Source organism: Hakea prostrata, chromosome 3 (genome assembly GCF_041222555.1).
Source record: "Hakea prostrata isolate BN-2017 chromosome 3, UWA_Hpros_2, whole genome shotgun sequence".
In the NCBI taxonomy this organism is placed as follows: domain Eukaryota; kingdom Viridiplantae; phylum Streptophyta; class Magnoliopsida; order Proteales; family Proteaceae; genus Hakea; species Hakea prostrata.
In genome coordinates this window covers 61,728,463-61,744,369 of record NC_142602.1, presented here as the reverse complement: position 1 = coordinate 61,744,369, position 15,907 = coordinate 61,728,463, and the positions used below count along the sequence as shown (strand labels likewise).

General features: G+C 38.9%; 1 protein-coding gene across 1 annotated transcript; it reads right to left on the bottom strand.

Annotated features, from left to right (window-relative positions):
- Positions 1–1,134: 1,134 nt before the first annotated feature.
- Positions 1,135–12,356, bottom strand: LOC149022672 (uncharacterized). The gene is made up of 4 exons (XM_089150662.1): positions 12,131–12,356; positions 11,318–12,029; positions 11,136–11,222; positions 1,135–2,409 (listed from the first exon to the last, which is right to left on the bottom strand). Exons 1-4 carry the CDS (start codon positions 12,311–12,313, stop codon positions 1,199–1,201), a joined length of 2,193 nt encoding a protein of 730 aa, XP_089006788.1. The 5' UTR covers positions 12,314–12,356; the 3' UTR covers positions 1,135–1,198.
- Between the last annotated feature and the right edge of the window lie 3,551 nt (positions 12,357–15,907).

Below are 15,907 nucleotides of genomic sequence, written 5' to 3'. Positions count from 1 at the left end.
TTGGATGCTTTTTCTTTTTCACTTTTTTTTTATGAATGTGATTCTTGAATGCTTGTTTAGCTAATAATAGAAATTTATCAATTTAAAATTAGTTGTATTGAAAAAATTTGACCCAACCGCTTTGATTTCCTTATTGCCGCCTAGGCGCCACTTTATCCCCCAATCGCCTAGGCAGAGCCCCAACCACTCTAGTCGCTTTGTAGCCTTGACAACTATGTTGGTAGCTACTTAATGCGTGTTACCTAGATAGAGACTCGCATAGTTAGCATACTAGATGCATTATAGGATATCATTGCATTCATGCACCATAGCATATACTATCTATGTGTGACTTGTTTACCTCACGAGTTCTTTGGAACTCACCTCTTTGGGGAATATTTTAAGATTTGACAATAGGTTATGATGGCTCGATTGGACAGCAGTTCTCTACTCCTACAGAGACATATGAGATGATAGTTGTTGATGACTACGAGCCACATGATGATTTGTGTCCGTGCATGGAGTGCTCGTATGGAGCACAGTAGATATTATAGGGGGTCTTATTCGTTGTTGGGATATGAAGATAACTTTTTCAAACGAGTATTGTTTGGTGGGTTTTCACTAAAGGATGTAATAAACATTTTCTACGCTTTCCTTTTCTTCCTTGTGACAATTGACATTCATTACTCATTTATTACGTATGACATTTATCCTTTTGCTCTTGATTATGGTATTCCATAGATTGTTTTGATTGGGGATCGTAACTGATGATCTTATGACTATGGATCACATCCACGGGTAGTCGGGTTGGTCCAATACTATTGGGTGGGGTGTGACAAAGGTAGTATCAGAGCCAACGTTACGAACACCTCAATCTTAATACGTATACAATATTTGAGCAATCTTAGATTATAAATCCAAAAATGACCCAACAATACTAGAAGTGAACAATAGAGTGAAAATGAAGCATAATGAAAAAGAGCATAATATACGAAAAATAAAGTGAAACAAGCACAACACAAAATAAAACAGCAGGAAAAAATGTATAACACACAATGATGAAAAGGAAAAAGCATAATTGACTTCATTAATTTCTAAAAGTCCATACAACTAGGCCAAGGCATGCTAAACCCACACCATACAAAAGGTCATAACTGAAATTAAAAGCTACAAGACTAATAACAAAAGTCAGACTAGCATAAAAGGCATAGAACTAAGCCTAGTCCTGCGGTGGTGGTGGTGGTGGTGGCTGCATGTGTTGATGAAGCATGCTGGTCCACTGTGCAAACTGCTCACTCATCTCAATCTGCCGGTGCTCTATTCGGTCGAGGCGAGCTAGTAACACATCCCAAAGACTATCATCTGAGCGTGAAGGTGCAGGTGGGACTGGTGCAAAACGAGACTGGGTGTCATCCTCCGGTACAGCACGAGCCCCAAATGAACTGTGCACCTCAAATTGTCGATGTGGCTGGTCTCCATCCTCCTCATCTCCTGACAAGATGGGTGACAAATGGTCTCCGCCCTCCATGTCTCCTGACAAAACAGGTGACTCAGCCCCTCCCTGGAGACCCATCTTTGAAATCAACCTACGTCCAATAGGGTCTCCTATGCCTAAACTCAACTCATGCTCTCCCTCAAGGTCCACACCGAAGTAAGTAAAGATTCGTGTTAGCAACCGTCCAAAGGCGAGGTTCGTTACCCCAGGGTTTTTCACCCGAGAGATCATGGCATTTTGGATTACATAAGCCAAGTCTATAGGAAACCCCACGTAGATAGCGAAGGTCACAAAGGCCTGCATCTGTGAAATATGGTCTTGATGCCCTCCCTTAGGCACAATGTTTCTGCTAACAATCCGTGAGATGACCCGAGCAGATGGAAGCATATACCTGCCCCTCTTGACACTAGTGCATTCCGTATCACAAAGGACAGAGAAGATCAAGCGTCGCTCAATATGGTGTAGGACGTCGTCAAATAGACTTTCTGGCCAAATCCATCTCCTCTCCCCTGGGACATAAGGAACATCCAGTATGTGTGCCAGCGTCTGTGTAGAAAAGCGGATGTCCTTGTTCTTCACCCTGCTCTCAATGATCAGTCGGCTATCGTTCTCACCAACAAGCTCCTCATGGTAAGTCAAGTTACTATAGAAATATCTGACCATATCTGGATAAGTGGGCTCTGGCAGATGAAGCATGCAACCCCATCCTAATGCATCAAACCTCTCAGTAATCCTAAATGCCGCTACCTCCTCAACGGTGACTGGTCGCCCATGATTAATGGGTGCATTTCTAAAGTGGGTAAAGTAGAGCTGCTCTGCCTCCTCTGACCGGAAGAGAAATGGCATTTGAGGCCCCTCTCCACGACCTCGTCCACGACCTCGTCGACGCCCTCTCATAGGTGCCTGATGACCTCCACGAGCGGCCATATGGACCTCTAACAAAGAAAAATACGAAGAGTGAGAAAAGGTGTGGTATGTGTTTTGAAGTGTTGTGAGCAATTAAAGTAAAGCTTAAAACCAAGATTTGTGTAAAGATTTGCACAAGTATGGATACAGCTGCAAACTAGATTGATTGTTATAATTCAAAGTTTCCTTTCTTCATACTTTCTATTTCAGCTTACATTTTGCTTTGTTGACAAGTAATCTCCATAGGATAGTTTCCTTTTAGTAGATTTGAGAAATTCTATACAATATGTTATTTTCTTTTTGTTGTAACCCAATTTATGAAACTTCCCTAAACTACGACTTGATTTTACATTATAAATAAAGTACCAAGGGAGAGTCAAAACATATACACAGTGTCTCTCCCTCTTCTCTTCTTCTTCATTGGTACAAATGTTGAAATTTGAACAATTTGTATAAAAAGTTTTAGATTCTAAGAAAGAAGAGTGAAAATGGTTCAATCTGAGATGATTATAAAAGAGATCACAGAAAGATGATCGTAAAGTGGTTCAAGGATTATGAGCATAATTACCCTACTCATGACCTAGAGCTCGTAAAGGTGACATTTACTTTGAAGATTTGGCGCCATTGTCTCTATGGCGAGAAGATAGCCATCTACACCAACCACAAGAGCTTGAAGTACTTCTTCACCCATAAAGAGTTGAAGTTAAGATAGCGTAGGTGGTTGAAGTTAATGAAGGACTATGATTGTGATATCCAACATCACCCCGGGAAGGCGAATGTGATTGTAGATGCTTTGAGTAGAAACAACAACCGAGAATCAGTGGATCTAGCCTCACTCAGCAAGCCTTTGCTTTACTCTATTATCAAGTTGAGGTTAGAGATCGTACCTCAAGGCTCAAATGTGATGCTTGCAGCTTTGTCAGTTCAACCATCCTTGAGGTATAGAATTATTGGATTGCAATCTACAAACCTTGAGTTGAAGAAAGAGATTGAGAAGATTTCTTCAGATACACAAGAAGTGCCAGATTTTTCCTTGTCTTCTAATGGTGCCTTGGTTTTCAGAAGGAAGGTTATGTGTTCGACTATGGAAGAGCTTAGGAAGGAAACATTAAGTGAGGCTCATCAACTGTGCTTACTGTGCATCCTAGTAGCATGAGGATGTACAAGGATTTGAAGGAACATTAATGATGGACTCAGTTGAAAATGATGTTGAAGACTTTGTTGCCAAGTGCAATATTTGCCAACAAGTGAAGGCCATTTGCCAACCATCTTGTGGTCTTTTGCAAAAACTCCCAATGCCTAGTTGGAAGTGGGAAGACATCACAATGGACTTTGTCACGGGCTTACTTCATACTAACAAAGGCATGGACTCGGTGTGGTAATAGTTAATAGGTTGACCAAATCAACCCATTTTATACCAATAAAGATTACTTACACCATAGATAAATTGGTGAGGATGCATGTTGACAACATAGTGAGGTTACATGGTGTCCCAGTCAACATAATATAAACTAGAGATCCAAGGTTTACCTCCTGGTTTTGTTGTAGTCTTTAAAAAGCACAAGGGACCCAGCTGAATCTAAGTATAACGCATCATCCTCAAACAGATGGCCAATCAAAAAGAACCATTCAAATCTTGGAAGACATTCTCCAAGCATGTGTAGCTGATATGGGTGGAAATTGGGATGCGCACCTCTCTATGGTGGAGTTTGCCTACAATAGTTACTAGTCGACTGTTAGTATGGCTCCATTCAAAGCTCTATATGGGCGGACTTGCAAAACGCTTCTTTATTGGGATGAGGTTGGAGAGCGACGTATTTTGGGTCCGAAGTTGATTAAGACTACTAGCGTTATGGCTGATCTGATAAGGGAAAGAATTAAGGCTACTCAATTTAGGCAAAAGTCTTATGCGGACAAGAAGAGGAGTGACTTGGATTTCCAGGTCGACGAGCAAGATTTCTTGAAGGTGCCACCTATAAAGAGGGTGATGAGGTTTGACATCAAAGGGAAGCTCAACCCCAGATACATCAGGCTGTTTGAGATCATTAAGACAGTTGGCCCAATTGCTTCCCAGTTAGCCCTTCCTCCATCCCTAGCTGGTGTGCATGATGTGCTCCATGTTTCTATGTTGAGGCAGTGCAAAGCAAAGGGAAGCTTAGCCCAGATACATCGGACCATTTGAGATCACTGAGAAGGTTAGGCCAGTTGCTTACTAGTTAGCTCTTCCTCCATCCCTAGCTAGTGTGCATGAAGTGTTTCTATGCAGAGGCAGTGCATAGAAAATTGAACCAACTCCTGTAGCAATAGCCCGAAGGTTTAGGTGCAAACCTCACTTATAAGGAAATGCCTATAGAAATTCTAGATCGGAAGGACTTGCAGTTGCAGAATCCGACATCGTCGTATATGAAGATTCAATAGAGGAATCATAACCTTGAAGAGGCATCTTAGGAAAGAGAAGACTTAATGAAGGAGAAGTATCCTCATATTTTTGATAACCCATGTATGTTTTAAATTTCAAGGACAAAATTTCTTTTTTTTTTTTTTTTTTTGGTTTTTGGGGGGGGGGGGGGATGTCATAACCCCTAAGATCCTAACCCAAAACCCTACTTGTAGGCTTGAGGACTCGTGGATCCAGCAAACGGAAACTATGAGCCATCCAACTAGAGACCATTAGATTAGCATCCAAATACATGGACCTGGATTATGAAGATCAAGGTATTGCCGCTTTGTTGGAGTTTGGAAGAAGATCGGACTTGAACCCGAATGGATTGGGAAGGTGGATTACCAACTCTGGAGTGTCGGAGTTGGGAGGTGCCCAAATCCAAGTATGAACCCTTGAATTAATCCCGAACTTGTATGTAAGCCAAGGACAAACCAGACCGATTGACCACCTTGTAGCCGAAAAGTGACAAGAGTGGTTGGTTACCCAACCTGTGGCCCCTAGGCATTAATTAGGACAGTACAAAAATTTGAACTAAATTCAAAATTATTTTATTCTTAGACGGCCGAGAGTTCTAGAGTTAGTCAGAGGGTCCGTTTGGGGTGAGATGAAGAGGTATTTGCGGTGGGAATCTCAAATCTTCATGTGATTTCCAGTCTTGAAGATAAATCATCCATCTCTTCTGTCTCGTCATTGTTTTTCGTTAAGTTTTGGGACATGGATGTGAGGAAACTACATAGGGGGATGAGATTTGATTGGAAAACAAGTGTTTTCCCCCCATCATAATCCAATCTAGCATGAGGAATGAGATCTTCAGCTTTCCCAACTGTGAAACTCTCCCAAAATCGGATCCTTATCTTCAGATTGTTAAATCTTTAGGGTATTTTGCCGCTCGACATTTGAGAGTGTTTAGATGTGCTTTATAAACGAAATTCATGACTAAAATCAACCCAGAACCCTTTGTTGATCTAGGATTGTAGGTGTGAATTTTGGACTAAGGATGTAGTTTGCACACCCTAGGTAGTTGATCGGGGCTGTCAACTAGTCTATACCAGGTTTGAAAAGCCAACAGTCCTCTTATCCATGGTTGGGTTGTCAGTTTTGGCTTGATTGATTCCAAACCCTAATTATAATTATATGAACATGTTTCTAGGGTTTTCGGTGATTTGCTAGTGTATTTGTTTGTGGAGTTTAATAGTTTATAAAGGGTTTTAAACGATCATTCAGGTGAGGGAAACAATTCACATAAGCTTGGCTTGATCTTTGAGCTTTTCTTATGCTTTCCAATACATCCCTATAATGTGATGTGGTGATATTATATATTATTTAAGACATGCACGCATTGGGTACATCATGGGATTGTTACTAACATGCTGCTTATTTTAATGCCTCTCTTATTATATGACTAAAGCATGTTGGGCTGAGAATATTATGCAATGCATCCACATTGCCATATATCAAGAATAATGGTTTAGGCCATTGGCCTTGATACCTCTTGCATGACATATAGATCTGTGTGTTCATGGTATAATTGTCTAGAATCGTGGTTAGGAACCCGACTACATGTTGATACCCTTTCAATGAGGGCATTGAAGCCAAGTGACCTGTGATAGCAATAAGGGGCTGGTGTGTGTCCAAAAGACAGTTAAGAGCCGGGAGGAGACTCAAACCTATTGACGTATCATTCATAGTAGGGTTGCATATGGTATGGGTTGGGCTTGTGGGTGCCTAAAAGAGGTTGAGAGCTGTGAGGGGGCACAAAGTGCCTTCACTGTATTATATGTGGATGACCAGGGTTACAAGGTGTTTATCTAAAAGACAGTTAGGAGCCATGAGGATCAACATTCCTAAGTTGGGAATGATACTAGAACAAAAGGGCATCTGGCATAAGGATAGGTATCTGGACCACAAGTAGCATAACACGTAGATGACTTTGCCAATGGCTAGGTATTTTCCCTGACACATGCCAGTCTCAGACCAATGGTCATGGTATGGATATACAACAACAACAAACCTTGTCCCAACTAAATGGGGTCGACTTAAAGGATTCTTGCCTTCCATTCAATTATGTTTTAGGCCCTACTAGATACAAAGGCTTAAGCTATACATATCCTATTACCCCTTTACCTTGGTTCTAGTGAGAGAGTGCTAACCTACCCTCGGACCTTTGGTCGGTGATGCTCAAAAGACGGTTAAGAGCCTTAAGAGGTCAGTGTGAGTGGATTTAGCCAAAGGGGACTGATAGCTACTTAATGCATGTTACCTAGATAGACACTGGCATAGTTAACATACTAGATGAATTATAGGAAATCATTGTTTTGAAGTATACGTAAATTTGGGAGTTTTACTGTTCATGTTACTGTTCACGTGAACAGTAAAAACAGCTTTTAGTGTTCACGTGAACAGTAAAAAAACAGCTTTTACTATTTACGCTACTGTTCACGTGAACAGTATTATGCTATTGTTTTTATTATATTTTCTATTTCTAATGTGGGAGTCTTGCTACATAAGTTTTGGGAGTTTTTAGAAAGCATAGTTTCTATTTTGGTGGTAGTTTCTCTTTTCAGAACTTTCTATTTTAGGAGATAGGAAGTTACTAAAGCTGTAATATTTAGTTTCCTTTTTTCTAGAGGACAATTACTTGTCTCTCAAGTTGTATTAGATTCATTAGAAGCTATAAATAAAAGTGCTATGTGATTCTAGACTGAGTAGACTCTTTAGCTAAGAATCACAGGTCTTTTCTACTGGTTCTTCATCTCTCTTCTCTTCTTCTTCTTCTCTCTTTTCTTTGTTCAAGTTCAACTGCTATTTTGATTGTTTAAAGCTTGTTTTCTAACACATTGCATTCATGGCATTCATGCACCTTGGAATATACTATTCACGTGTGACTTGTTTACCTCCCAAGTTCTTTGGGACTCAACCCTTTGGGGAATATTTTCAAATTTGACTACAGGTTATGATGGCTTAATTGGACAAGAGTTCTCTACTCCATTGGAGACATATGAGACTCCAGTTGTTGATGACTACAATCCATACAATGGTTCATATGCCTGCATGTAGTGCTCGTATGGAGCTCAATAGCAATCATAGGGCCTTTATTCGTTGTTGGGATATGGAGATAACTTTTTGGGACGAGTATCATTTAGTGGTTTTCATTAAAGGGTGTCATAAACATTTTATATGTTTTCCTTTTCTTCCTTGTGACAATTGACATTCATTACTCAACTATTATATATGACATTTATCCTTTTGCTCTTAATTATGATGTTCCATTGATTGTTTTGATTGTGGTCGTAATCAACGATCTTGTGACTGTAGATCACATACATAGTTGTAGTCAAGTTGATCCAATACCATCAGGCGGGGTGTGAAACAAATCTTCATATAAGTCATTCTATTTTCTGATATATTCTTCAGAAATCATTATACTCGGATTTTGAAGGCCAATGTGACAATTCATGAAAGCATATATAGAAAGCTTTAGATTGCAATGAAGTTGCTAGGAAAATTAATCAGAAACAAACATGATTGTGAAAATGAAACACATCATCACTTTTAAGTTAGTGAATCAGAACACCACCTGATGCTACTAGAATTAACTAGAAGCCATACTCATTTGATTATTCCACATCGAATAAAGGCCAACATGATAATACATGAAATCAAAAGAAATAATTATTTAAATAGGGGTAAGGTTGCAATGAAGTTGCTGAGTAAATTATTCAAACAGAAACATGATTGTGAAAATGACATATAGCATCACTTTAAGTTAGTGAATGAGACAGAAAGCCATCCTCACTCGACTCTTCCACATCCTATAAAATGCCATTTCTTATTCATTTATACAGTATCACAAGGTAGTGTTCCTCAATCTCATACAAGCCTTTTATCAAATGGTATAGTATTCTTTTATCTGGGAATTCAATCTTTATTAAATATATCATCAGCTTACATTAGTGAAAACAATATTCTTTTATTAAAACCACATTCTATAATGCTTTTCTCTAATTCTTTTTGGCAATTTAGTCCTGTTAAAAAATATTTTTAAGTACTAACAAAAGGTTAGGATAAATAAAAAGAGGATAATAAAATTCTATGATTTAAGCACAAAATTTCCCCCTGGCCGAAACCCTAATTTAGGCCCCAAGGCCCAACCAAGATGGCGCAACTAGGGGCAGGCCGAACCCCTCTAGGGCAATTTGGTCATTCTTAGTTAATTATTTTAATTTAAGATTTTTTTATTTTAATTTTTGGAGTCCAAATCTGTTTTTACTTCCTTTTTTGAGTCAGTCAAGTGAGTTCTAATGCCACTGGAAATCTATCTTAAATAAAGATTCCTTGTGGATAATTTGGTCTTTTAGTGCAAGTTAAATTCCTTAATCTATAATCTATGTGGTTGTTATTTATTTAGTTGTAAGGGGGATCCTAGTCTACAAAGGAAACCCCAGTTGAGTCAGTCTTTATTTCCTAGTTAGAGTCTAAGTATTTCCCTCCTTATGTCAGGCCATAAATAGGCCACTCCTCTCATTGTAAACTTAGACTGAATTGAATAAAGAATTAAGAATCTTGTGGGAAAACAAGTCGGGCGGAATTAGAAGCTTCTTTCTTCAATTTTCAGCAGCATATCTTCAAGTTCCAGCAGCAGCCTTCTCAAGTAAGTACAGCCTTTAGCCCCTTCCTCTTCCTCCTCTCTCACTTGCAGCCCTCCCTATCTTTGCAGCCCTAGGAAACCCGCCTCCTCACCCATTGCAGCCCCTAGACGTCCCCCACCTACCACAGCCTTCAGGAATCCCCCCCAGTACAATCATCCATAAGTCCCTTCCCCAGCCCTATGACACCTCTAAAACCCTCCCATCTCTTGGTCCATCCCTTCTTCATCACCCCTAAAACCTCCCTAATCACACCATCCTACTTCTATTAAACCCTTTTCCTCCCAAGATCAATCCTCTCTATTTTCTTTCAACCCTAGGATGACTTTTGGTACCTCATAATCATCCCATAGGAAATTGTTAAAACCCCAACATCTCACAGACACTACCTAGCTCTTCCTATAGGATCCTTGTTACCTTAAATCATCCCTTGAAATTTTGTTAGACCCTACGTTTGGGTATCCAACTACTGGTTCAATAAAAGAAGATTCTGGATTAACCCTAAATTCTAGGGAGTTATTTCAAAGAATCCTTAGCCCTAGCATTGGGTTACATCATTCTACCTTGCTTGAAACCCATAGATAAACTTTTTGCAGGAACACTTGCCTTTGTCTCTTCTTCAATGCATTACCTAGGTGGCACCTTGGCACCCAGGCACTTTGGTCAATCTGGTTGCCTTGGTCGCCCAAGCAGACACCCTCGAAAGTCTTTTATTTTAACCCTCTCTAATGCATTCACCTAGGTGGACGGACACTTGCTCACCTAATTGTGTTGCCTTGTATTTTAACCCTCCCCGATACCTACATTTGTCTAGGTGCTGTAAGAAGTACGGTCCTTTGGATATATAAGTGACAGTAGTTCCCCTATCTACTCTTACCTACTTTTATGGTGGGATATCCTAGAAGGGACTAAAAATGCAGCATTGAAGAAAAAGAAACTTTTAAATGTAGAAACTCCTCAATATTACTTAACTTATGCCTTTGTTTGAAAACTAGAAACTAAACTTCTGTGAGGCAATTTCCAAGCAATACTAGCTACTCAATGTTTCATAACTCTAAAAATAAAAAGGACATTTCACCTCCTCCCAATGTTCTAATATTTAACTGAAAATTTTTGGCCCATGAGAAGTAAACCCATAAAAATAACAAGCTCAAACACATGGCACCAAAACAGGTTGAATTCTTCACTCCAGTAAGTAGCAGGTGGTCTATGGCTTGATCATATTTCAAGCAAAAACAAAATGCTTTATCTTAACTGTACTATGGTAAAATTTTAATTGGTTAATTCATTACATGCATCTTTTATTTTTGGTGATGAGTATGGACATCTTTTTCTTGATACAATATTTCTTGAAAAAGCATTTACATTGATGTTAATTAATCTTTACTTGTAGTAAAACAAAAATATTAAAGTCATTTCTCCTAAATTTTGTGTACAACACAGGCTTCCCATTGGTCACGTTTAAGATTTCCCACAAGTAATTAGCAATGCCTGGTTATGGTAAACAATGATCAAGAAGGCATAATAAGATAGCCCAATGTTACTATGTTAGTATAAGTATGACTCAATTTCTGAGAATCACAAATTTTAGCATGAACCTAAGTCAGCTGAACTTAATAATAGAGAAATCAAAATCCCAATTGCAGCATAAGGAAAACAAACATACCTTGATTTCTTGGGGGTCCTGGATGTGGATGGATCATTGCAATTGGCACCTCAAATTGAGGCAAATCATTTGTGAATTCCTCAGTTTCTGAGAATCACAAATTTTAGCATGAACCTAAGTCAGCTGAACTTAATAATAGAGAAATCAAAATCCCAATTGCAGCATAAGGAAAACAAACATACCTTGATTTCTTGGGGGTCCTGGATGTGGATGGATCATTGCAATTGGCACCTCAAATTGAGGCAAATCATTTGTGAATTCCTCAATTTTAGGCCCAGTGAAGGCATTATTTATCTGATAAGGAGCCTTTTCTCTAGGCAGAAGAACAATCCCCTGTTCAATCTTCGGCTCTTTAAGAGGGCCAGTATCTGCTGCTCTCTTTGAAGGTAATCTTTTGTATGTAAGAACAATTTGTGGTCCAACAGGTTCCTTCCCTTTGTCTCTAAAAACTGAATGTGATCCTCCATCTACAGCAGCAGTTTCAAGCAAAACAGGCTCTTTTCCTTTCAGTCCTTCAGATGTCTGAGGCAAAGCACTGAGAGTTTCATTTCTTTCTTCTCCTCTAGAAATTTCTAAGGGATCAGCTCCTTCCTGTCCAGAACAAGTATGGGCTGATGCAGATTCCTTTCCCATGTTCTTCAGATGTGTTATAGGTGAAACAGGTTCAGACTCCACTCTTTCTCCAAATTGCGCAGTTTCAGTTCTTTCCTGTCTAAAACAAGTTTCGGATCTATCATCCTCTATTGTTGGTCGTTTAGGTGAACCTCCACCAAAAGTAGGGCTGGAGTGACAAACTGAAGTCGATGACTGACCACCTTGTTGCCTACACAGTCTTTTCAAAGGAGGTTCAGATTCACTAGCAATGGCTTCTCCTTTTTGTCTTTCTTCTCGTTCCTGATAGACGAGACCAATAAAAACAGTCATATATCATTATGTCAAGCAAAAGAATTCATCAAAACACATTAGCACTTTAAATTGATACAGAGGATATGCACCTCAGGTTCCTCATAGTCAAATATAGCATCTGCAAGTGCTCTATAATCTTCTTCTTCAATAAGCTCCCAATTCTTATCATACAATCTCAAGAGATTTAGCAGGACAGGTTTAACAGTTTTCTTGTGGATGCCAATGGCCTTCATTGCAGCAAAAGCCTTTGCAGCTCTTGCATTAGGTGCCATTTATCCAAACAACGAAAAGTGCAATGTAACAGCACCTACATTCATCCACCTGGGGAATGAGATGCCAAAAGTTTATAAGTCATCTGGAAACATCTAAGAAGGTAAGATAACTCTGGATGAATATGCCAAGTTAACACCATACAGGGTAACCAGGTGAGAAGCCAAACGGTAGGAAACAGAAAATAAAAGAACTCATTTCTTCCATTGAAAAAATTTAAAAACCATAACAAGGAGAAAAAGAAACCTGCTAGAATTAAGTAAAAACACTAGCATGATGCACAAAATATATACAACAGTAGTAATATAAGAATGTGAAAACCTAAGCACTGCAATGGGAAGGGGCAAATATTACATTTAAGAAAAAAGAAAAAGAATAACTACATTCTTAAACTAGAAGCTAAAATGCCTGAAATGGGAGAAAACAAGTGGACTAATGCAATATCAAATTTAACGAAAAATATCCAGAAATTTTCTAATTCCAGACCCCAATTCAGAAAAAGAGCATGTCACCGGTGGAATTTTAGTATTACAAAATCCCTAGATACCACTAAAATTATCTCATTTTATCAAGGAAAAGTCATCTCTTTATCAACAATGAGTTTGTCATTTGATCGATGGCTTTCTGTTAGGTAGGAACGGATTTGATAAATACTGATAGCTCTATGACAGAGTACTATAATGGAAAGATCCATTAGCCATCTCCGGTGATGAAACAACAATTCAAAATACCTAAAACAAAAAATCATATATGAAAAAGAGGTATAGAACTACTTGGACTCCAGTGTGCATGACAAACGTCATATATCTTGTAAGGGAAAGCTTTACAAAATGCAGCAATAGAAAAGCATGTAACACTCCAAAGCTCCAATTGACACATTAGATACCTTGACAAAAGCTCAGATATCAATAAAATTGCATATACCCACCATGCAGCCCAAATGAAGAGGATAAAGTACCCCCCCCCCCAAAAAAAAAAAAAAAAAGAGGAGAAAAGAGAGAATGGCCCAAATATCAAAGGACAATAAGCTTACAATAAACCATACTATAATGATCAAAAAACCACCAGTCTACACGCGCCTGCAGTATTGAAACAAGCATTTGAAACCTGAAAACCCCAAAACGACGAGGTTTAGTTACAAATTTGGAAAGGAACAAAAAAGAACAGCTTTCAGCACTAAAATTAACTAGAACTGGAAAAACTGAGTGGTGTCTAAAAACTGGCAACTTTCGCAAGAATAATGCACTAGACAGTCAATAGTAACCATTGAAAACTTCCAATGACTCAACCAAGTGAATTAAGGTAAAGAAGAAGCTTTCACAAGCAAGTTCAACCTGTTCAATCCATAGAACCAGAAGATAAGGACAATTTCACAAGAAAATGTCTGAAACGTTCAAAAAAAATCCCCACTTGCTAAAAAACAAGTATCTAGCAAAGATCAAAAGCCAGCATCACACATTCACTAGCATTAGCAAGAAAATCCATTGAGAGATATCAAAAGCTAGGGCACAACACCAACAAAAAGGGAAATTGCTTGTGCTCTCTCTTTTTTCCCTCTTAAAAGTATAAACGAGTTTGATGATAAAGTAGCGCAGTTCGAAAATTTTTAAAAAATACAATGAATGCTCAGTCATCAATTAACCTCAGTCTTTTAATAGAGACACTATACAGACCACCATTTATTTCCTTGTAAACGTATGACATGTGTTCAACATCACAACAAAAGATTGAGATCTATTTATAAGTCATATTATTTTTTTTAATTTAATCACAACTTTTTGACATGACGTATAAATGGATTTCAGCCATTTGATTTAATATTAGGACATACATTACACATCTATAAGAAAATGGATGGATGACCCATTTTTCACAAAGAAATGGACAGGATAAATTTATTGGTAAACTTGTGTTTGTTATATACTTGAGTTTTTCACGGGTGGCCCACTTAAATTGAAATGAAAGGTCTCTTATTTTAAGTGGGGAAAAATTACTAGTGACTCACTTTCATTAAAGTGGAAAATTACTCATTACCCATTGTAATCTTGATTTTGATTGTCAATTCAAATTTTGGAATGAATGATGTTTCTATACTCAATGAGGGTGTTATGATCATGATGCCCCCATTCCTGTCACTCACATTGTCTCTTCTACGATCCTACCCAACCCTTGGATGGGAGAATTCACTCATCTTCTTCTTACATCTCACTAGAAACCACCAACCACTCCTACGAACACCGCCCCTACCTTCCCCCTCGCCGTGCCCAAAATCAAGAAACCTTGCCCCTTTGCGAAGTAACCAATGAGAAGGAATGACCTCTTTCAATTATTTGGGTTTTCAGGAAACCCGATTTTCATTCCTCGCCCCAAGTAAGATTTGGATTATGGAACGACAAAAGGCCAGTTTTCCTATCTATTTAAAATCTAGAACTATTATTATCTATTGATTATTGCGTCTGCCTCGTTCTAGGGTTTTAGATTGAAGATATTTCTTATGATACAACAAGTTTTGGTGATCCATCTCTATATGTTGTCCAACGCTTGCATTTCCAAGCAAAGTAATGTCGTCATCTTATTTCCCAGCAACAACAGAGTCACTAGCTAAGGCTACAAAAGCCAAAGACTCTCCTGTAGCCATCTCTATCCTTCATAGTATACTTGAAAACCCATCTTCATCCCCATAAGCCCTCCAAGTTAAAGAATTGGCCCTATCAAATCTGACCAATCTTCTCAAACAAGAGAAAACAGCTTTGGATCTCCAAACCCTTCTTAGACAATTGAGATCCTTCTTTGCATACATCCCTAAAGCAAAATCTGCAAAGATTGTTTAAGGCATAATTGATGCAAAACCTGAAATATCTAGAACACTTGATCTCCAAATATCCCTTTTTGAAGAAACAATCCAATGGACTCTGAGTTGAAAAGCGTACATTTTTAAGACAACAAGTGGAAGCAAAGTTTGAAGGTCTAATTGTTAGGGATAATGGATGCACAACCACGAACAGAGAAGAACACAAGCAAATCACACTAGGGGAATTTAACGTGGTTTGCAAATCACACTAGGGGAATTTAACGTGGTTCGGCAAAACCTTGCCTACGTCCACTAGAGAGAAAAAGAGTTTCACTATTTCCAAGAAACCTCACACCACTCTCACACCCACAAAGTATTACCCTTTGCTTCCGTGTCTACTAGGTTATCCCACGGAGACTATTTATAGGGAAACTTAAAACCCTAATCCCAATGTAATTACAAGTTTACCCTAGTACGAGTAATTGACCCAAACCTTGTTTCAATTACAAATACAACTAAAACCATAATTACATGGACCCACAGAATACAAGACAACCAAACCCAACAATCTCCACCTTGGCTTGAATTATGCAAACCACCTTGAAGAAAACTGTTGATGATGCCTCTCTATAATCACCAGTCTCTGTGTATCCACCACACCTTACTGCATGGCCCACATCCCCTCCAGGGATGCTTTTGTACCGCCGTCACTAAACTAGCATGGCGCACACCCTCCACCTGGGGTGTCTCGTACAGCTCGCCGCTATACGACGTGACGTGGCTTCATCTCTCCTGTCATAGCCGG

What these genes read in the sequence shown, in the direction of transcription:
- LOC149022672 (XM_089150662.1), bottom strand. Translation starts at nt 12,313, where the DNA reads ATGGCACCTAATGCAAGAGCTGCAAAGGCTTTTGCTGCAATGAAGGCC. An exon ending in TTGACTATGAGGAACCTGAG is followed by an intron (nt 12,030 to 12,130) that starts GTGCATATCCTC and finishes CTCGTCTATCAG; the next exon opens with GAACGAGAAGAAAGACAAAA. An exon ending in AGGACCCCCAAGAAATCAAG is followed by an intron (nt 2,410 to 11,135) that starts GTATGTTTGTTT and finishes TTTCTTTGTTAG; the next exon opens with AGGTCCATATGGCCGCTCGT.